The sequence below is a fragment of the Peromyscus maniculatus genome, chromosome 11, assembly GCF_049852395.1.
Source record: "Peromyscus maniculatus bairdii isolate BWxNUB_F1_BW_parent chromosome 11, HU_Pman_BW_mat_3.1, whole genome shotgun sequence".
Lineage (NCBI taxonomy): Eukaryota > Metazoa > Chordata > Mammalia > Rodentia > Cricetidae > Peromyscus > Peromyscus maniculatus.
The window spans coordinates 79,711,673-79,733,734 of NC_134862.1; the positions used below are offsets into that span (position 1 = coordinate 79,711,673).

At 38.9% G+C, this 22,062-nt stretch overlaps 1 protein-coding gene across 2 annotated transcripts in view; it reads right to left on the reverse strand.

Annotated features, from left to right (window-relative positions):
- Nucleotides 1-22,062, reverse strand: part of Atf6 (activating transcription factor 6) — a 178,410-nt gene that overhangs the window by 86,320 nt on the left and 70,028 nt on the right. For both annotated transcript variants that reach the window (XM_042258560.2, XM_006994440.4), the window contains exons 11-13: nucleotides 14,964-15,095; nucleotides 5,821-5,934; nucleotides 5,132-5,231 (exon numbers count right to left, since the gene is read on the reverse strand). In XM_042258560.2, coding sequence (XP_042114494.1) covers nucleotides 5,132-5,231; nucleotides 5,821-5,934; nucleotides 14,964-15,095 — 346 coding nt within the window. The remainder of the gene's footprint in view (nucleotides 1-5,131; nucleotides 5,232-5,820; nucleotides 5,935-14,963; nucleotides 15,096-22,062) is intronic.

Below are 22,062 nucleotides of genomic sequence, written 5' to 3' on the forward strand. Positions count from 1 at the left end.
TATCAATTGTTGTGTTCATATATCCATCTTTACATGAAGTTGGGCTTCAAAATTAGATATCTGATTTCTTTTAAGAGGTTCAGGGTATGACTCAGGGTAAAAGTTCTATAAAACAATAAAATGTGATAAATATTAAACAGATGCAGATATAAAATGCTTAAGGGAGGAAAAAAGAGAACAAGTTTTTTTTTTGGTAATTGGCACCAATGTGCAAGGATGACTTTGAGGTTTCCACTTTCTGGATCGACAGCAAGGACCTTATTTGGTCATTGCTAATGATTAGCATATACATCCATGTGTACACATTACTGCCATGCTAGTCACTTAGTGATAATTGTTATGATTAGCATATACATCCATGCACACACATTACTGCCATGTTACTCACTTAGGAGATATCTCAGTCCTCAGATCAACTGCCACGCTTTAGCAGTACTTGTATAAAGATAACCTTATTTCACTGAATAGTGGCCTCAAGCTCAAGAGTAATGATGCTGGAGGTTTTATTACAGTATATTGTTATGAATGCTCTATTATTGCTGTTAGTCTCTTATTGTGCTTAATTTAGAAATTAACCTCTTTTAGAGCTATATATGGATAGGGAAAAACAATATATACAGGGGCCACTGTTATCCATGTCACATCATCACAGTCTACCTTGGAACAATATTTGGACAGTATAAAAACTTTGCTATAATCATAGCATTCAGAAGGTAGAGGCAGGTGAGCTAAAATCAGCTTCTATATAGTAAGTGCCAGGCCAGCCAGGGCTACTTGACCCTCCTTTGTAATCTTATAAGCTATAAATTCCATAGCTGTTTTTATTCTTGCTTTAAAAATACAAGTTACTGCTGGGCGGTGGTGGCACATGCCTTTAATCCCAGCACTCAGGGAGGTAGAGGCAGGTGGATCTCTGAGTTCAAGTCCATCCTGGTCTACAGAGTAAGTTCCAGGACAGCCAGAGCTACAGAGAGAAACCTTATCCCCCCCCCCCCAAATAACCCCAAAAAACAAAAACAAACAAACAAACAAACAAAAAACCCAAGTTACTGACAGATATAGAGGGTATGGGGTATGGGGTATGGGGTACACAGACTTTATTTTCTTATGATCTGTTAGTTTTACTGGATATTTATTCATGCTGCTGTTTTTTCTTCCTGCTTGGGTTCTATCTGGCATTTTTCTTAGTTTAAAAAAACTTTGGAATTTTCTTCCCCTTTACAAGAGAGTACTATATGCCCTAGGATGGTCTCAATCAAATGATTTTCTTGCCTCAGCCTCCTGAGCACTAGAACTGTAGAAGTATGCCACCGTGCCTATCCATAATTTCTTATAGTTTGGCCCAATGAGACCAGTCCTTTCAACTGTAGTCTACCTAAATTACCTTCATTTGGAAGGCATTTTCACTCACCCTTGACCTTTACTAATAGCTCTAGTCTAAAGAGGGTAAAACTATGAAAGAGAACAAGTCAAATCAAAGATACAACACTTTAATCAAACCATAGAATTTCTTTTAATGTCAGTTTACCAAACTCATTGCATACTTTATAAGACTGACATCTTTTTTGTATCTAAAAGAAATAACTAGAGGGGAGACATCTGAAGTGGGGGTGGGGAAGTTTCAGAGCAGCGCAGGCTTCCAACACAAAGAAAAGACCAAAACCAATTCTTACATGCTTTACTGTTAACAGCAGCATGGCCAGGGTGACTGCTCCCCTTCCAGCTAGCCCAGAGCTTCCTTTACTCACACAAATACAGACTCATCCAAGTCTTTCCTTGTTTGGTAAAAGCTAAGATTCCTAGACTTCTGCCTATTCTCTAAGTGCCCAGCAGAAAGATCTGTACCCAAAACAGCAGAGAAAAGGGCTGCAGTCTAAACTGCAAATCTATAAATGAATGGCTCTAAACTTAGGACAACATTATTTCCCGTGGATTAGGATTCTTTCAGGATTAGAGAATAACTCTTTCACAGTTATGAAAAACAGGAAAGAACAGCATGACAAATTATATAAAAAGACAAAGCAAAAAACCTCCATTTAGGCCAAGAGTTATAATTTAGTTTTTATAAATTAGCTTAGTGGCAGTGACCTGTCTCTGCCTCGTGTGTTCTTCCTCATACAACAAAGGATAGAAGCTTGAAAAGCGCACGATTGGAACCCTTCTGTCACTGGGGTCATCTAGACTCTTCGAGTAAGATAAACTTACTCCGAATGTAGAAGTAGAAACCAGACAGTGCCCCATCCCTCTGGCTGTGGTGGCAGCTGACACACAGTTTAGCAGACCAGTGTGCTCTGCAGTGCTAGGCCCTGTATCCCAATGCCAGGAAGCAGCTTTGGGACTGTCAGGTCCCCACAGCATTGGCTGTGACTGCCTACACCCTCAAGGAGTAGTAACAACCAATAAAGCTGTGACAGGAGGCAAAGAAGGGGTTGGAGAGGCCCAGAAAAGCACATCTGGGATCATCATAGACACAGACCCTCAGAAATCAGAACTCAAGCTCAACTGTACCGATTCTAATTATCTTATGGCAAAGAGCAGCTGCACATGGTTGAAGTCTGTGCTTCTTGATATCTTTTTAATATGCCTGAGTATGTTATATAATGTTTCCAAATAAACAGTGAAGCTTGCTTCTCTCTCTCTCTCTCTCTCTCTCTCTCTCTCTCTCTCTCTCTCTCTCTCTCTCTCTCTCTTCCCCTCTCCCTCCTTTTCTACCCCACCCTCACCCCAGGCAGAGTCTCACTCTAGCCCTGTAGCCCAGGCTGGCCTCAAATTCATGGTAATCTTCTTGTCTCAGCTTCCCGGGTTCTGTGACTGCAGACGCAAGCCACTGGCACCATGGCCAGCTGAGGTGCCTCTTTCTCCCTCCCTCCCTCCTGTACCACTCCCCCTTTTCCCTTTCTTTCTTTTTAAGACAGGGTCCCATTATGTTGCCCTGCCTGCCTTGGAATTCATATAGACTAGGCTAACCTCAGACTCACAGAGATCTGCCTGCCTCTGCTTCTCTCACCCTCCAAGCACCACCATTTGAGCTCCAACATGCTCAGCAAATGTATTAGCACCTAAAGCAAACATGCAAACCAGGCGAAAAATTTTATATCCAAAAATAAAACCTCTTTCTTGTTTCTTAGTCTCTACCCCCATAAATGGAGATTTCTCTACAACAATGATCTCCCCTTTTCCATGTTACTGTCCCCAATTCACTTCCCCAGGCCTTTGTCATGAAATAGCCATCACAGTCGCCAATGACTTCTACTGGTGAGTTTTTAAGAGTACTCACCTTCCTTGTCCCCAGCCTGGTGGCTGGGCTGGGGGCAGCACTGCCCTTCACCACTCTCCATCTGACTGCCCAGCCACTGTCAGGTGCTGGTTCCTTTGTAGCCCACACATGGGCAACACCCAGCACTCAGCACTTTATCACTATTTTCTCTCCTCTTTAGTTTCACATTGGGAAGTAGCACCCAAAAAATCAAACATTTAGCCTCAACTTCTCTCCTAAAGTCCAGACTTGGATACATGGTTGTCTACTGGACTCCTTCAATGGAATGTCTAAAATCTGTATCTAAAGCTCTTGACTCCTGCTTCTAACTCCTTCCTCAGACTTTGTCTCAGTAAAAGGCATCAATATTAATCCAGCACTTAAGACACAGAAATTATCACCAATTCCCTTTTATTAGATAGCAACAATTCTTTAACAGTTTTACTTCAAAATATATTTGGATCCCCATTCTCTCCTACACCTTCATATCTACCATAATAGAATAGACCCAAAGATCTCTCATCTCAACCAGGGACATGGCATTTTAACTGACCTATCCATTTCCACTCACACTCCCCTCAGTCCACTTTGTGCGGCAGCTAAAATGATCATTTTTGTTTCTTTGTTTTTGTTTTATGAGACAAGGTCTCACTATACATCTCACACTAGTCTTGAACTCACAATCCTGCCTCTGTCTCCCAAGTTCACTATGAACTCTACCACTCCTGGCCAAAATGATCTTTCAAAAATATAAATCAAGTCAAGTCACTCTCCTGACCAAACTCGGCAGTGGTGTCCTTCAGGCCTAGAATGAAATCCAGAGTTCCTAGCAGAGCCTATGAAGCTCGCTGAGATCTCAGCTCTGCAGCCTCTCAGGTCTCATCTACCATTCTCCCTCAGTCACTGCATCCCTCCAGCTTTACTCAACTTCTTGAGGTTCTGCAAATATGCAAGCTGCTCCCTCCTGAAGCTCTTTACATTTGCTATTCCTTTGTCTGGAAGCCATTTCACTGAATTTCCCCCTAAATCCTAGAGCTATGAATAATTTGCATAGGAAATGAGTTTCCATCCAGCTATAAGATTCTGAGGCTGTTATAACAGTTGAATCAATTACTTTGATACAATATCTTACTAAAGTGGAATTTCTTCAGAAAAGCCTTCTCAAATGATTTAATCTAAAATAACCACTAATTTCTGTGTTTAAATTCTAATCTTCTACCTAGCTTTATTTTTCCATAGAAAATGCACCTCTTATTTTGAGTGTGTGTGTGTGTGTGTGTGTGTGTGTGTGTGTGTGTGTGTGTGTGTGTGTGTGTGTTCCTTAGTTCTCCCTGGCTCGTTACCATCACCACAGTAATGTTTACTGGGAAAATGGTGTGCCAACTGATAGGTTATGTGCTTCAGAAGCAGTAACAAGCAGGACTCAAATGTCATTCTTCAGCCAACAAAGAAGCAGAACCGGAGTCCTAAGTCTGCACCACTGTTAACCTGTGGTAGAACATGTCTATGTTCAAAAGTGCCTGCATGTTCTTCCTTACAATCTGCCATGTGTTTTCTTTGCAAGGCTCTAAGAAGAGGGGTTAAACATTACTATTGATTGCACTGCCTGGGCTGAGAAGCTGGGGGATAAGGGGGAGCAGGAAGCAGTGCCATGCCTGACTAGGGCACACGACTGCTACTGTAAAGACCTGAACGAAGTGCTACAAAAGCTGGAGAGGGTGGAGAGGGTTTCAGTACAATGACTGCTGCATCAGAAGCACCCTCAGTGAGGAAGAGAGAAGGCTTAGGTTCCCACATCTCCCAGGGAGAGAGCACCCCGCTGGGAGAAGGTCCCGGCAATGTGATGCCGTTTCTTCCGACACCAGCAGAACGAACCTGGAGAATCCTTGTTTTTTGCTGGTTATTTGTCATTCTTCTTGACTTGGTCCTTTCCACTTCGTGTCTATGAACCCAGCCTCGAAGCTCATGGTTCAACCTAGAAAACAGATTAGTCACGTATATTTAATAGCAGTTAACTGTCTTACTCTTCTGTTGGAAATTAATTGTTCTGTAGGACTCAAAGAACAGCCCAACACACCTGACTATTTGACAACGCTTTTTGATTTGAAAAAAAAAAAATACTAAGACGTTTAATATTGTTATTAATAAGACATAAATTGTTATAAAGCAATCTCCTCAATCATGTATTCAAAATTCAAAGAAATAAGGGAAAATATGTCCAAAACAATATATTGTCAAATATTACTTTCCTAATTTGAAAAAAAAAAAAAAAAAAAAAAGATGCTGTTGGCTGAGTATATTATGTCCACAAGTTTAGTCATGCCCTGAATTTTAACATTCACTTCATCCTTTAGTTTAGTTTTCAAATAAGACACACAGAAACAGGCAATCATCACATTAAACAGACCCCTGACCATTTCTACCAGGTTGGGGAGAAACTAGACAACTGACAGGCTACAGTTATCCAACAAGTAATTCAGATTCTCCTGGCCTGTTAGTAAATCCAAAGACAGCTAAGTTCTGCAGCCCACCACGGGGGACAGGCAACAGCCCACCACACTCACCTGAGAGACTCTGTTGTATTAATCAGGGGCTGACAGGGAGGTGGAGGAATATAAAGCAGTGGTTCTTCAGTGAGCACCATTAAGGCTTTGTCATTTGAAACAGAATGATCATATCTGAAAGAGACACACAGAAGAATTGTTTCCTTGCAGCATTAACTTTATACAATTTATTACTATTGATTTTTCATTAGAATAAACATATACCAGATTGAACATACTGTGAGATAGAAATGGACATAATGGGAAGAATAAAGTATGAACTAGATGGTAAAACTGTCATTTTCTGAGTTCCTAAGAGATGGCAGAGTAATTCCCATTTGCTTAGCTACTCTTCCCTGGGCAGAGCATCGTCTGTGGCTTTGGTGAATTCAATGAGCTCTAGTGCTGCTGGAGTAGAGGACAGACACAGTGTGAGAGAAATCAAGGGAAGAGCTGCCAGTTGACAGGGAAACACATTATTGTATGACAAGGCCTAAAGATCTACGGTCATTTGCCCTTCTATGATAACAAAACTAAACAGTCTCCTAAAACAAGTTTGGGTGAGGTGGGGGGAGCAAGACATAAAATATTTGGCCTGAGAAAAGGGACAAAGTTGAAAAACTGAGTAACAGCTTTAGAGCTGTTGATGACTTTGAGTCACTAATTAACACTAAATGACAGTAACTAGCTACTCTATTAACTTGAAAAGTATACTTTTCTAACTGCCATACTACTTTATATCACATGAATTCATACCTAGAGGATGATAAGAAACAAAACCTGAATTGAAAAAGCAGAATCTGAACCGGGCCCGTTATTATTGGTTCTTTCCTTCAGTCTACCATTTTACCCTATCTCACTAAGAAATCTTAGATTTGCTCTGACATTTTTTATAAGATGCTCTGAGTTTATAAATTAGATATACTAAAATACAAAAACAAGTGAACATACAAAATCGAACATGGTAAGATTCGCACTTTCATTTATTCCTTCAGTATTTGCTAGATACTGCCTACGTGCCAGGCAACCCAAGACAGTGCAAGAGAAGTCTCTCTCCTCAAAGACCTAAAAGGGAAGACAGCTCAAACACAAGAGAACAAACACATAAAAGTCAGCAAAACTGTGCTAAGTGTTGTAAAAGAAACGGAGGTCTCAAACAGCAAAGCATGGCAGTATCTACTTCAGATAAACAGTCTAAGGAAGAGATGGTATTAAGTCAAGGCCTAAATGACAAGAAGAAATCAGCCACATAGAAACTAGGAGAAGTATATACTAGACAGAAGCAGTGAGGAAAACGCAGACTCAAGAAACCCAGAAGACTGCTGAAGAGTTGTGTACTCATGAGACAGACCTAAGAGGAAGTCAGAAAGACAGAGGCCAGGTCTTAATTAGGACCTGCTATACAAGAGAAGTCACAAAGTAAGGAGGTGGCACACCTCAATTTATCCTTGCACCTTGAAATTGTACCAAAAATGAGTATTAGTTAAACGAGGAAAGGAACAATGATCCTCTGTGCACATAGTAAGTCTGAAATGCTAAAAGAAAAAGTCAAAGAGATGACTGGATGTGTGAGCATGTGCATGAGAAGTTTGACCTGGAAACAGGAATTTGAGAATCAAACATGTATACAGGCATGGAGTCTGTAGTACAGATGAGTCACGTTAGCAGAAAGTACAGAGCTTTAAAGCTTGGGATTTGGACAAAGGAGAAGCCTACAAAGAAAATCAAAAAGGAAGGAAGGAAAGAAGACTGAGTGTTGAGCATAATAATCTTGCACACAGGAAGTAAAGGCAGGAGGCTCACAAGTTCAAAGCCAGCCTGTGCTACAGAGCAAGAATTTGTCTCAATTAACCAGGGGCTGGGAAAAAGCTCAGTGGCAGAGTACTTGCCTACACAAGGCCCTGCACTGAATCCCTAACACCACAAAACAAACACAAAAGACTATAAAGCAGCAGCTAGTAAGAGAGAGAGAGAGAGAGAGAGAGAGAGAGAGAGAGAGAGGGAGGGAGGGAGGGAGGGAGGGAGGGAGGGAGGGAGGGGAGGGGAGGAGGGAGGGAGGGAGGGAGGGAGGGAGGGAGGGAGGGAGGGAGGAAGGAAGGAAGGAAGGAAGGAAGGAAGGAAGGAAGGAAGGAAGGAAGGAAGGAAGGAAGGAAGGAAAGAAGGAAGGAAGACTAAAAAAAGTAACAATGCAAAAGAAAAGTCTTTTAAGGTGTGATTCATTTAGCCATATGTTGAAGAAAGTTCAAGAACATGGATGACCATTAAATTTGGACACAATGAAAACAAGTGACCCCATCATACACACACACACACACACACACACACACACACACACACACACACACACACACACACCTAGTAAGTGGAAAACTAATTTCAGGGGAAAAGTAACAATTTCTGAGTATGGCACATATAAGTGTTGTAGAATATTATTTTAAGGTATGTTACTTTTGTTTATGTTGCATTTGTTTAACTCTGTAAAGCTGTGTTATTGTGCCTGTCTAAAACACCTGATGGTCTAATAAAGAGCTAAATAGCCAATAGCAAGGTAGGAGAAAGGACAGGCCAAGCTGGCAGACAGAAAGAATAAATATGAGGAGAAATCTGGTAGGAGAAGAAGTAGCCAGGGAAGGAGGAGGATGCTAGGGGCCAGTCACCCAGCTACACAACCAGCAATGGAGTAAGAAAGAAAGGTATACAAAATAGAGAAAGATAAAAGCCCAAAGACAAAAGATAGATGGGCTCATTTAAGTTAAGGAAAGCTGGCTAGAAACAAGTCAAGCTAAGGCCAGGCATTTATAAGTAAGAATAAGTCTCTGTGTGATTTATTTGGGAACTGGGTGGTGGGCCCCTCAAAAGAGCAAACACAACCAACCACACCTAAGGGAAGAGAAGTGAGAGCTGAAGTTACATGACATCCTCCTTCTACTCATTGCACTGAGGAGATTCGTGTCCTCTCTTCAAGCAATTAAGATTTACAGAGGTAAAATGTTTGGAACACAACAAAGACACAGGCAGTGCTGACTGCACACAGGAAAAGATACCAGCCTAGAACTGAGAGTTACCAGTGCCTGGCAAATGCAATCCCATGCTGAATGTAGTTAAGGAGCTGGTGTGCAACCCAAGCAGAGGCGTGTGCACACCCACACCTGTCACATATGCCACCTGAAAATCACACCTTTATACTCACCAAAGACAGGAACTCTGCAGTCACATAAGGAAAGTCCAAAGTTGCTTTCAAAACCATATTTTGACTACAATTTTCTTTCCATATGATAAACTCTAGTAATGATTTCTGCACATCTGTGCTGGCTAACTTTGTTCTAACAGCCAAGAATATAGGGAATATTTTGATTTAAAAAAATCTGATAGGAGAAATACAAGGGAAGGTTGGATGGTGTTAAGGGGGAAAGGAAGGGGAGACTCTAAGCCAGCATGCAATATGGAGATAATCAGATCTTCACTAACCCAAAGACAGTCGGGAGTTCTAGGCTGTTTGCAAACCATTCTATACAAATAGAAAAAATTTCAGCAAATAAATCACTAAAGGAAAGTGCAATGCTAGGGAGCTAGAGTTAATGAGAATTCTGGACTAAAGACAAGTGGAAACCATCCTTTCCTGTTTACTAGAAGACAACTGTCATTTAAGCCTGATGTCCTACATCCTGAGGTAATAATTATTAATAGCTTTCTCTACATTACTAATATTTTTTCTTAAAAGGATCCCAGTTTGGCTGATAAATTATACTGTTAAAAATCCAGATTGTATATATAAATATACTTCTAACATTGGGGAAAAAAATCTATGCAACTACAATCTGCTAGTGGTAATGTGCTAATGGCAAATAGGACACTAACTGAAACAAAAATGAGGCATTTAAAAATAAAGGTTATGATACAGAAAACTTGAACAGGCCAATAATAAGTAAGAAGACTGAACTAGTTATAAAAGACCCCTGCCCCCACCCCAAAAGAACAAAAGCACAGGGCTCGATGGTTCCAGCAAACCGCACAAGAAGAGCTAATGTGAGCCACATGTGGCACACACCTAGCCTGCCAGCCATCCAAAAGCCAAGATAGAGCCATCCAAAAGCTGAGATAGGAAGCTGTTAAGTTGAGGCTAGCCTGGCAACTTAATGAGACCCTTTCAAAGCATGAACTAAGGCTGAGCGTTGGTGGCACACGCTTTTAATCCCAGCACTTGGGAGGCGGAGGCAGAGGCAGGCAGATCTCTGTGAGTTCAAGGCCAACCTGGTCTACAAAGCAAGTTCCAGGAAAGGTGCAAAGCTACACAGAGAAACCTTGTCTCGAAAAACTAAAAAAAAAACCTAAACAAACAAACAACAAAGAAAACTAATGTAAATTTGTCTCAAACTAGTCCAAAGAACTGAAAGGAAGGAAACCCTTCCAAAGTTGTTCTATCCTGACATCAAGGCCCCATGAGAACACACTCAAAAGGGAATCCACAGACCAAAATCCCTGATGATCATAGCTATTAAAATTCTCAACAAAGTACTAGCAACTCAAATCCAACATATCAAAAAGGTTATACATCATGAAAAGTGGGATTTATTATAGAAATGCAAGGATGCTCAATATACACAAATAAAAAAATGTAATACACTGTATCAGCAGAATGGAAAACAAAAAATTTATGGATTGTCTCAAAAGATGAAGAAAAAACGTCTAGTAAAACTCAACATCCTATCATGAAGAAAAAAAAAAGAAAATTAAATATAAAAGATTATTTCAACACAATAAAGCCCATATATGGCAGACCATAGCCAACGTCATACTGAATGAAAAAAATCTGAAATATTTTCCTCTCAGGAGCAAGATGAAAGTTTCTACTTTTACTTATTCAATATAGTATTGGAAGCCTTAGTCAGAGCCAAAAGCAAGATAAGACAAGAAAGGGCCTTCAAATGTTGAAGAAAAAAAAAAAGGGGGGGGGTCAAAGAATCCTTGTTCTTAGACAGTATGATTGTATAGACAGAGGAAACTCTAGACTTCACAAAAATCAATTGGAACTGATTTTAAAAAATTCAGTAAGAATAGAGAATATAAAATTAGTAGTGCTGGGGTTAGAGGGTAGGTATATCTCAATGTTAGAGTGTTTGCCTCGTTTGCATGAAGTCCTGGGTTTGATCCCTACCACCATAAATACAGACTGCAGCTATTGAGAAAGAAATAAAAAGCCTATTCACAGCAGCTAAAACAAATAAATATATAAACAAAATTTGTAAGTATCTAAGAACAAATTTGGTAAAGGGAATGGACAATCTCGGCAATGAAAACTGGTGAGGGAATCCATGGAACAACATCCCATGTTCATGAGCAGTGTATTAATATGGTTAAAATATTCATACTACCCAAAGTGGTGTACAGATCCATGTAATTCTCATCAAAATACAAGCTAAGTACTTCACCAAGTGAGCCATCCCTCCAGCCCTCCATCAAAGTACAAGTAACATTTGACATAGAAATAAAAAACATACTCCTATAGTTTGGAAAAAATTACAAAAGACTCCAAATAGCTAAAGCAATCAGGAGCAGCAAGAACAGGCAGAAGAGTCAGGTACAGTGACTCACACCTGTAATCCCAGTACCCTTCGGAGGACAAGGAGAAGAAGATCATAAGTTCAAGGTCAGTTTCAGCTACATACAGAGCTTCAGACCTGCCTCAGCTATACAGTGAGTTTGAGACCAGCTTAGACTACATGAGATTCTATTTTTTTTTAAATCAATGTTATTGTAACCAAAATAGCATGATATGAAGGGGGAAAAACTTAAATTATTAGAACAGAACAGAGAACTCAGAAATAAATTCAGATATTCATACATAGCCAACTAAACCTTCCCAGAGGCAGCAAAAACATATGTCAGAGAAAAGTCTTTTCAATAAATGGTATCAGGAAAACTGGATAACTACATACAGAAAAAAGAAACTAGACCTCTACAGCTCAAAACACACACACACACACACACACACTCTCTAAACTCAAAAAAGATCAAAGACATAAATACAGAAGAAAAAAATCAAGGACAGCTTCAAGATATTTATCTGAGCCAAGATTTTTTATGACCTCAAAAACACAGACAAGAAAAGCAAAACTTAAAAAATGAAATTACATCAAATTAAAAAACTTTTATATAACAAACAAAATAATATACAGAGTGAAGAACTTAAGAGAAAATACCAGTAAATTATTGACTCAGTAAGAAATGCATGAAGAATTCACATGGTCATAGTGGTTCATGACTGAAGTCTTAACATTCTGTATTATACAGCAAGTTCCAGGCTAACCTGGGCTATACAACAAAACTGTGCCTCTAAATAAATAAATAAATAAATAAGCAACTCAAATAGCTCAACGGCAAAAAACTTAATCTGGTTTTTCAAATGGGTGAATAATCTGAAGTGCTACCTCTCAAGATATATATACATATATGTATATATGTGTTGTGTGTATAGATAGATGATAGATAGATAGACAGATGGTAGATAGATAGATTAGATAGATGTATGATAGATAGAGAGATACATACATACATACATACATACATACATACATACATACATACATAGAGTTCAACCTCTCCAATCACTGAAATGCAAATCAATGCCACAATGAGATGCCATCTCATGCTAATTATAACAGCTAGTCTCATAAAACAATGGCAAAATATGAAGAAGAGCACTCATACACTGTTGGCAGGAATGAAAATGGAGTGCAGCCATTGTGAAAAAGGTATACAAGTTCCTCAGAAAACTGGAATCAAAGTTTATGTCAAAAAGACTTCTATCTGCATGCCTATATTTACTGCAGTGCTAGTCACAAGAGCCAAAATATGGAAATTAATCTAAGTGTCCACTGATAGATGAAGAAAACAGATACTAAAATAATACTCATTCATAAAAATAAAAATTTTGTCATTTTCACCTACATGGATAGAATTACAAAACAATGCACTAAGGGAAATAAGGCACAGAAAAAAAATATCATATTTTCTTACTTATATATGGAAGCTAAAAACCTGCTATCACAGAAGTATAAAATACAATCATGTATATCAGAGTCTAAGAAGATAAGGGGGAGAGAGGGACATGGAAGGAGAATCATTAATGGGTTCCAAAGTGTGACTGGATAAGAGGGATTACTTTAAATGTTCTGCAGCACAGAAGACTAACGATGGTTGACCACAATGCTTCAAATATTTTAACATATTTAGTACAGAAGAGTTTGAATGTTCTCAACACAAAGAAAAAAATGAGCATCTGTCTCAGCTGATGGATACACTAATTACTCTGGTCCAATCACTACACATTATAAACATCAAAATGATAGACACAGAGCAGCCCATAAATATGCCCAATTACTACATGTCACTTAAAAAATTTAAATACTCTTAAAAGATAGGAAATAGTAAAATATTAGCAGTTTAAAAATTTAATTCAATTTTTTTCAGAAGAAAAATATATATAGGTGTCCTGATAGTACATACAAACAGTTACAATTCAGCTCAGAATAAATTCATATTTGTAATTTTCAAACGTTTCACAAATACAATTTCGTATTCAGTACTGCTACTATTACTACTACCAACGATAATATTAATAGTTAGTGAAAATAATTGCAAGAACTTCAAACTAATGGACTAACATGTGCTTAAATCTCCCACAATAAGCCACAGACCTGCAGGTCGCTAAGAATCTATTATCTCTTTTTACCAGGACCAGTAGCTCAGATATGTACAGCCAGTGGTAACTCGGGGCAGGGGACACAGAGATGGTTTACATGGTTCAAGTACTTTCATGTACTCTTCTCAATGAGCTGTAAATTTCTTCGGGGTGCTAAATTTCACCCTGAAGGTTGCCGAGACCTCTACAGTGAATGCATAAGAGCCGACCACTACATTTTCTAGGAACCAGTATTCTATGTCAGGCTAATTGTGAGCAAATACATGAAGGTGCCTATTTATTATCATTATTTTAGAATAAATAACATTCCCTAGAGGTTACCTAAACAAAGTACGGTTCCAAGTACCAAACCAATAATTAGTTCTTATTTTTAGCAATTACCCATATTTGATCAAACACCTTTAAGTACAAATACTATTAAACTTAAAACAGAGTTTTTGAAAGACCACCTGTGGACAGCCATAGAACTCAAAATTACAGAACATGGAGAGTAAACTTGGACAAATTTTGGAAAAACAAAAAAGCTATTAAACTCCACCAATTTAAGGGACACTTATCACCAATGTCAACATTTCAGAAATGTGACAAATTCTAACATGTAAAAAAACAGATGAGCAGAAAACAATATATAATGCTTTCTAATATCACATCTATCGCCTGTTAGGCTGCACTGTCATAGGATCCTTGGCTCCTTGCTCAACCTCAAGATTAAAAGACAAGGAAGAACAATTCTTCTGCGGCCCTTGCCTGGTAAAACTGCAGACAGCTCAGGGCAACCAGGTCTTTAGTAACTTCAAGCACTTCATTACAGCATCACGGCTGCTGCACTATGACCTCTCTGCCTACTGATCAAGAGTCTGGCTTTATTCGCCTCTGACAACAATCCAAAAACACATAGGGCAGTGTTTACTAAAAAAGCTACAGCTCTAAAAACACTCACTGTACCGTCTTCTAATTAACCAGTTATGGGAATTGTGTTTTCATGTACATCTTTTGCTTTATCATTAAGCAAAATGGAAATCTACCAAAGTATCTGTTAAATTATAAAAAGGAAAGAAATCAGAAAAAACAACAAATAATAAATAATTTTACTTAATGACCACAAATACGTTCAACCCTATCATTCTGCCATAGCTATCCACAGGCATAAATATTAGATAAATGTACTAAACCATAATACAGTGAAAAAACTGAAGACAGTACATGTATTTCAACATACATGTGTGTCAATACAAACAAAATGATTATATGATCACATCTCAACAAAAATCCTAAACTGGGAAATGATTCAAAGTAATCTTAATCTTAAAATTGATCTTAAAAATAAAAAAATAAAAAAATAATGGCATCACTAGTTCACTTGCTCCATTAGCCAAGGCCTATATGAACAAATACATGTCAAGTAACACAAGGTGAGCCTTCTCCAGTCCACTACATCAGCGAGGCCAGCAGGCCATCCCACCTGTAGCTGTTTTTCTGGTTGACACCATCTGATGTGTCTTCTACTTCTTTAGCAGAAAATTCTAAAAGATGCCTCCTTTGATTTGCAGGGTTCACGCTGGGCTTCACTCTCCTGGAATCCTGTTCCAGCATGCTAAATACAGAAAAAACAAAGCAACAACAACAAAAAATGAAGCAGTAGTTGAAATTCAAATGGTACACATGAATGCTATGTGTAGCTAGAAAGCAAGCAAAATTTGTCTTGTAGATCCATATATACAGCAAAAATCAAGGCCTAGCAACAAGTCAGAACACTGATGTCCTTAAGTACTTGAGGCCTGGCATCCTGTACATAGCCAACAATTTAAAAATAATTTTTATAAATGTAAAATCCATATTTATAAACTGATTAAACAAAAGCAGTGTTTTACTTGCTTTTAAAACCCTATAATTACATTATATAAATTGTTGTCGTTTATATTCAAGTGTTTCCCAAAGACCTATATGCTGAAGGATTGGACTCATCGGGAGGTTAGTGGACTGTTAGGAGGCAGGGCCTAGTAGATGAAGTCAGAACACTGAGTCAGGCTCTGGAAGGGGGTCCTGGGAACCTGGCCCTCCTATGCCCTTCTCTTTCGCTTCCCAGCAGCTGTGACGTAAATAGACTTCTTCTACTATATGTTTCTGATAATGTACTGTACCACTACAAGCTCAAAGCGACTGAGCCAAGTGACCACGGACTAAAACTTCTAAACTAAAACAACAGCCAAATACATCTTTCTGCTTTTTAAGTTGATTTATCTCAAGTATTACAGTAACAGAAAGCTACTCACATAGAAATAGAAACTCACATAAGTACATATAAATAAATTTTAAACTCAGATCATTGAAGTAGAAAATCCAACCCAATGCGGCAAGCTGATGTTTTCAATTGGCAAACACATACCATGAAATAAGAAAGAACTCTTGTTCTCTTTTAGCGCTCAAGTACATTATTAGCTTTGCCACAATGCTAGAAGGCAGGTGTGGTGGTCTGAAAGAAAACGGCCCCCAAGGGAGTGGCACTAGTAGGAGGTGTGGCCTTGTTGGAGGAAGTGCGTCACTGTGGGGGCGGGCTGCTATAGGATATGATTTAAGATGTGTTGCATTTGTCTATGCTGTGGAAGATTTGTTTAATGATGCAAAGATGTGTTGCATCCTTTTATGTTGCATTTGTTTAGCTCTGTGAAGCTGTGTTACTTTACCTGTCTAAAACACTTGATCGTCTAATAAACAGCTGAACAGTCAAAGGATAGGCGGGGCTGGCAGGCAGAGAGAATACATGAGAGGAAACACCAGAGAGGAGGAAGGGAGGGAGATCAAGGAGCAAGATCAAGGCCAGCCACCCAGTTATACAACCAGCAACAGAGCAACCGAGTAAGAAAGAAAGAAAAGTTACACAGAAACAGAGAAAGGTAAAAGCCGAGAGGCAAAAAACACACAAGATAATTTAAGAAAAAATAGCAGGAAATAAGCCAAACTAAGGCTGGGTATTCATAAGAAAGAACAAACCTCCATGCGTGATTTATTTGGGAGCTGGGTGGCAGGCCCCCACAAAAGGGTAAAGAGTAAAAAACAACCAACAACAGCAAGCTTTGAGGTCTCATATATGGTCAAGCCATACCCAGTGAAATAGACCACTTCCTGCTGCCTGTATAAGATATAGGACTCTCAGCTACTTCTCCAGCACGTCTGCCTTCATGTTGCCTTGCTTCCTGCCATGGCGATAATGGACTAAACCTCTGAACTATAAGTGAGCCACCCCAATTAGATGTTTTCCTTTATAAGAGTTGCCATGGTCATGGTGTCTCTCCACAGCAACAGAAACCTTAACCAACACAGCAGGCTATCAAATGACGTTAACCAAAACTATTCATAAATAGTCTGTTTCATTTATATGTACAAGTTTTTATTTACTTCTTACTCTCAACTCTCCCTAATACTTTCACTCATCAGTGTGACAGTCATAAGTATTTGGGGGAAATAATAACATAGATTAAACAGATACATACATATATACACACACACATAGAGATAGTCAGGCAAGCAGGCAGGCAGACATACAGACAATATTGTGATAAGTATAATACTTTAAACTCATTAATCATGTGCTTAAGTTATCTGGCTAGAGCACTGGCTGTTCTTCCAGAGGTCCTGAGTTCAATTCCCAGCAACCACATGGTGGCTCACAACCATCAAACCATCTACAATGAGATCTGGTGCCCTCTTCTGGCATGCAGGCATACATGCAGACAGACTACTGTATAAATAATAAATAAATAAATAAATCTTTTTTTAAAAGAAATCTGGCTTATCAATATCACTTTTAATATATGTTTTATTTTTATAAATCTACACACATAATTTACACTAGTCATGATCCTGATTCAATACAAAGGGAATTCTCTGGGGAAGCATAAAAGATTGTATTTCAAGAATAAAGTGGAAGTAGGTAGAAGGTAAGATGGATGAAAGGGAGCTGTTAAGGTCCCGTGGTCTAAAAGTAAAAGCTTTTGGGGGCCATGGTGGTTTATCTCCAAATATGGATGAACAGGCTGGACAAAAACAAGAGGAGACATATTTCTCTAGAATCCTTTACTGATTTCTTACTCTTTGGTTTCTCACTTCTTTACCACTAGAAATCACTGCCACCTGCAGTTCTCACAGGGCCTGTGGTCATTCTGATACACTGTGAACTCTTCAAAGGTGCGCTGCCAAATTATGACTACTGTATAAAGTTTAAGTTTACCAAAACTACTACTAAATTGTCATTACAATTGTATATTTCAGACTGAATGCTTACTTGAGAAGCCTCTCAAGTAAGCACTATCTAACACTGCAAGTCTTGCTGCACATGAAAAGGACTTCAGAATGTCTAACTGAACCTGGGGAAGAGGCCAGCAAGTGTCTAACTGAACCTGGAGAAGGGCCTAGCACAGTGTCTAACTGAACCTGGAGAAGGGCCTAGCACAGTGTCTAACTGAACCTGGGGAAGAGACAACTGAGAAAGCAGGGAAGGGGGGGTTAAACAGTAACACTTTTAGAAGGAGGCCTAATAAAGACTGAAATTTCATGTTTTCTTTTTAAGACTTAAAAACAAAAATAAACAAAAACCTTCCTTTCAATTCTTTCATATGTGGTATCAAGAATTCTATTTATAAAAATATGCTAAGAAAGGAAAGTTAAAACTTTCCCTTAAGTTGACAAAATTTGTTTGTTCAGCTCCCCAGTTGTGCTTCCTGTCGGACAGACACATGCTCTGATCTCTCCAAGGATTCAGAGGAGACCTCACACCCTAAGGAAGTCAGGACTTAGTTCAGAACTGGGTCTCCATCATTGCATTATATTGTTGATCACATTTCCCCAAATGTCTGATTAATTTATCTAATAAACATGTGCTAAATATCTATTCTGTTCCAGGGACCTATTCATAAATATCTATTATGTTCCAGGGACCTATTCCATGGTAAAGATCCAAAGACAAAAAAAAAAAAAAAAAGCTAAATTACTTTGTATAATTGGATAGATTTGATATAATTGATTGACTGGTTGGCTGACAGAAGAGTGATCAGTGTCATAACAGGGCTAAAGCAGAACAATATGAAGTACAGATGAGAACACTGGATCTCTACAGAAAGGATCATGAGGTAATCTGAAATGGCAAGCAATAAATGAAGACAAAGAGGATGGGAGAGAGGAAAGGCATCTCATGCCAACAGAACAGTTCTGAGCAATGAGCAAAGCACGCTGCTCAAGAGCATGAGTTAAGGACGGGAACGTGGTAGTCAACATGGGCAGCACACAGCGGGAAGAGGGTCACCTCCAGAGAGATAAGACAGCAGCAGCAATAATGCAAGGCTAGATATGTGTGGTCTTGTCTGCCATGCTTAGTAAGTCTAATAATTTATACAGTAACATATAATTATTTTGTCCTTGTGTTAATCCATACTCTTCTGTATATCGATCATAATCTTTCCAATGGCTGATGGAATTTCCAGAGCTGGGGGCATAATCAGTCATTTCATTTTAAGTGTTAGTGTTATTTGTTTACTATCCAATACTACTGCTGAAGAGCAGATTATTAGATGAGTTTAGAACTAGGCTTTACTAGTTCTAGGCTTTTAATCCCACAAGGAGTGTCCCTAACGTAACTCTCATACTTTAACCTGAGAAGTCAAAATGGCTGCTCTGCCTTCTAAAAATGACTTAGCATACTTCATGTTCTCCTCTATATCAGAAGGTACCTTCTCTAGGACAGTGGCTCTCAAGACTGAGGCACCTGGCCCAGCAGTGTTGGTATCACCTGATAACTGGTTAGAAGTGTCAATTCTTGTATGAGGAAACTCTGGGGGTGATTGCCCAAAAGTCAGTGTTTTAACTAGCTGTCTGGATGACTGCTAGTGACTGAGAGCCTCTATTCATGCTTCCCACAGCATCTTTCTTGAAGATTTGCTTCTTCACAATGGATCCATGTGAAGTAGACAGTTCAGAGAAGGACTGGGATGGTTAAACAAGAGAACACAGAAGGACATGGCCAAAATGGTACAATCTGGGGTTCACTTTTTTTTTTCTTTTTCTTTTTTTTTTTTTTTTTTTTGTAAACTAGTGTGGTGATATTTTATGTGTGCTTTAATAAATAAAGCTTGCCTGGAGATCAGAGGAAATAGCAAGCCATTTTAAGTAAACAAAGAAGTTGGGCAAAGGTAGCCTATCACTTGGCAGGCAGGATCTGTGTGTGTTCAAGGCCACACTGGAAACAGAGCCAGGTGTGGTGGCACATGCCTTAAATTCCAAAACTAGTTAACCACGGAGGTCTGGAGGTCTGCATAGACAGACAAGAAGTGATAGAGCTGTGTAGGAAGTGGAAGTGACGTAGCTGAATAGAGAGGGCAAATCAGATGGCAGAAGAGCAATGCAATAAAAATGTGGGTAGACAGGAAGTATCTCACATTTGGAAGCTGCAGAGTTGGTGAGGTAAGGTTGGCTGGTGGCTTTCCCTATTTCCCTGATCTCTCTAAGGCTTTCACCCCTCTATTTGCCTCCGTGTTTTTTATTTAATAAGACCATTTAGAAATTCGTCTACAAACTAGTATTGTTAATACTTTGGAGATTTAAGAGTCTACTGATCATCATTCTTCAATCACCTTACCGCCACTAGGGGACCTGGCGTTTCTTGCCGATATCTATGGCTATTCACAGTGACCTGTGACTGTCACCAGCAAATATCTCGAGCTTATTTAAGCTCTTTGGTCTGTCTCATCTATAATAAAACTGTGCGACGACTTAGCTACACTTACTAGAAAACAAGTATGCTACTGATGCAAAAGTGCCCACTGTTTTCTGCACTACCTATGCTGGTCATAATTTTGATGCTGTAATAACAATGTACCTACAGCTACTTTGGGGACTTCTACATTTATTTGTTAACCAAAGAGCTCAAATCTCACACAGTGCGTTTCACCACACTTCATTATATAGAGGCCACATAATACTTTGAGCAAGGAAATCACTGATGGGGCAAAAATTAGGATTAAATAAGCTAAGCCTTGAGTTTATTGTCCATCTATTAGCCTGGATAATAAGCGTATTAAGAAATTCACTGTCTTCCTTTGCTTTGCTTTCTTTTTTGCGGGGAGGGGTTGCTATTTGGTCTCCAATATATACATATTTTAATGCTTAACGTGAAATTTCTAAAAAAAAAATACTTGAACTCTGAAATAACTGGGATAAACAAGTTTAGCTATGAGAATAACTTCATATTTATAGTTTCCTTGTATCTACTAGTATTTAGAAGAATTTCACTCCACTGCCAGATTTCAGGATTGTCTAAGAATAATTGTCATATTACAAATATTGAGAGGAATTTGGCAGCTCTTGAAGTAGCCAAATATACAAAAGGGTATGAGAAAATTATTGTTGATATGAACTTTTAGATTCTTGGCCTGAGTATTTTTGTAATATTGTAAAAAAATTAAATTTCTAAGAACACAAAAGGATGAGTCCAGCACAGCAAGAATATACAGCTAGGTCTGTGACTGCATATCTGATGACTTTCTAACCCATAATAGTGATAAAATAATTAACTAAACCTTAAAATTTTTATTTATTTTTGTTTTATCTATTTGGATTTTTTTTTTTCGCTGTGTGCATGTAGTGCTCCTGGAAGCCAGAAGTGGGGGTTGGATCCCTGGAACTGGAGCTACAGACAGTTGTTAGCTGCCACTAGGTGCTGGGAGCTGAACCCGGCCCTCTGCAACAGCAGAAAGTGCTCTTAAATTAACTGCTGAGCCAACTCTCCAGCCCCTAACTCAACTTTCTGTTTTGTTTTTGTGTTTTTCGAGACAGGGTTTCTCTGTGTAGCTTTGCACCTTTCCTGGAACTCACTTGGTAGCCCAGGATGGCCTCGAACTCACAGAGATCCGCCTGGCTCTGCCTCCCGAGTGCTGGGATTAAAGGCGTGCGCCACCACCGTCCGGCCCCAACTCAACTTTTTATAGTGAACTTAAAGCAGGTTCTGTCCAGTAGTTTAAAATAAACTAACAAATACTAAGGAAATGTGAGTCTCTGTGATCTATGACTCTAACAATCAGAAACATGCTTCCCACTAAGAGTCACAACAGTTCTGATCCACAGGATAATCATTACACAAAAAAAACTTGTTCATGTTATGGGTCAATGATCCTGAAAAGTAGAGATTAATAAAACACGAATGATTTCAATTTCTTCCTAAGTTTGAAAGAAGCATTAAAAGAATCGTTACTTTACTTTTTCATCTATGGAATTCTAAATGTCAACAACTGTTTTAGATTATTTATGAGGCCACTTAATCCCTAAGACTTCAGATATCCAATCTTCATACCAAGTAGCTGAACATAAAATGGCACGATTCCAAGTATACCCTTGGAAAGCCTGTTTTGTTTTTTAAATGGTACAAGTAGATCGATTTTAAATTGAGGCCATCTCAACAGGTAAGAGTAATACTGTTTCTCATCTTACACACACACACACACACACACACACACACACACACACACACACCCCACAAACCAGATGCTGCTGTTCTTCTGAGACACACACATGAA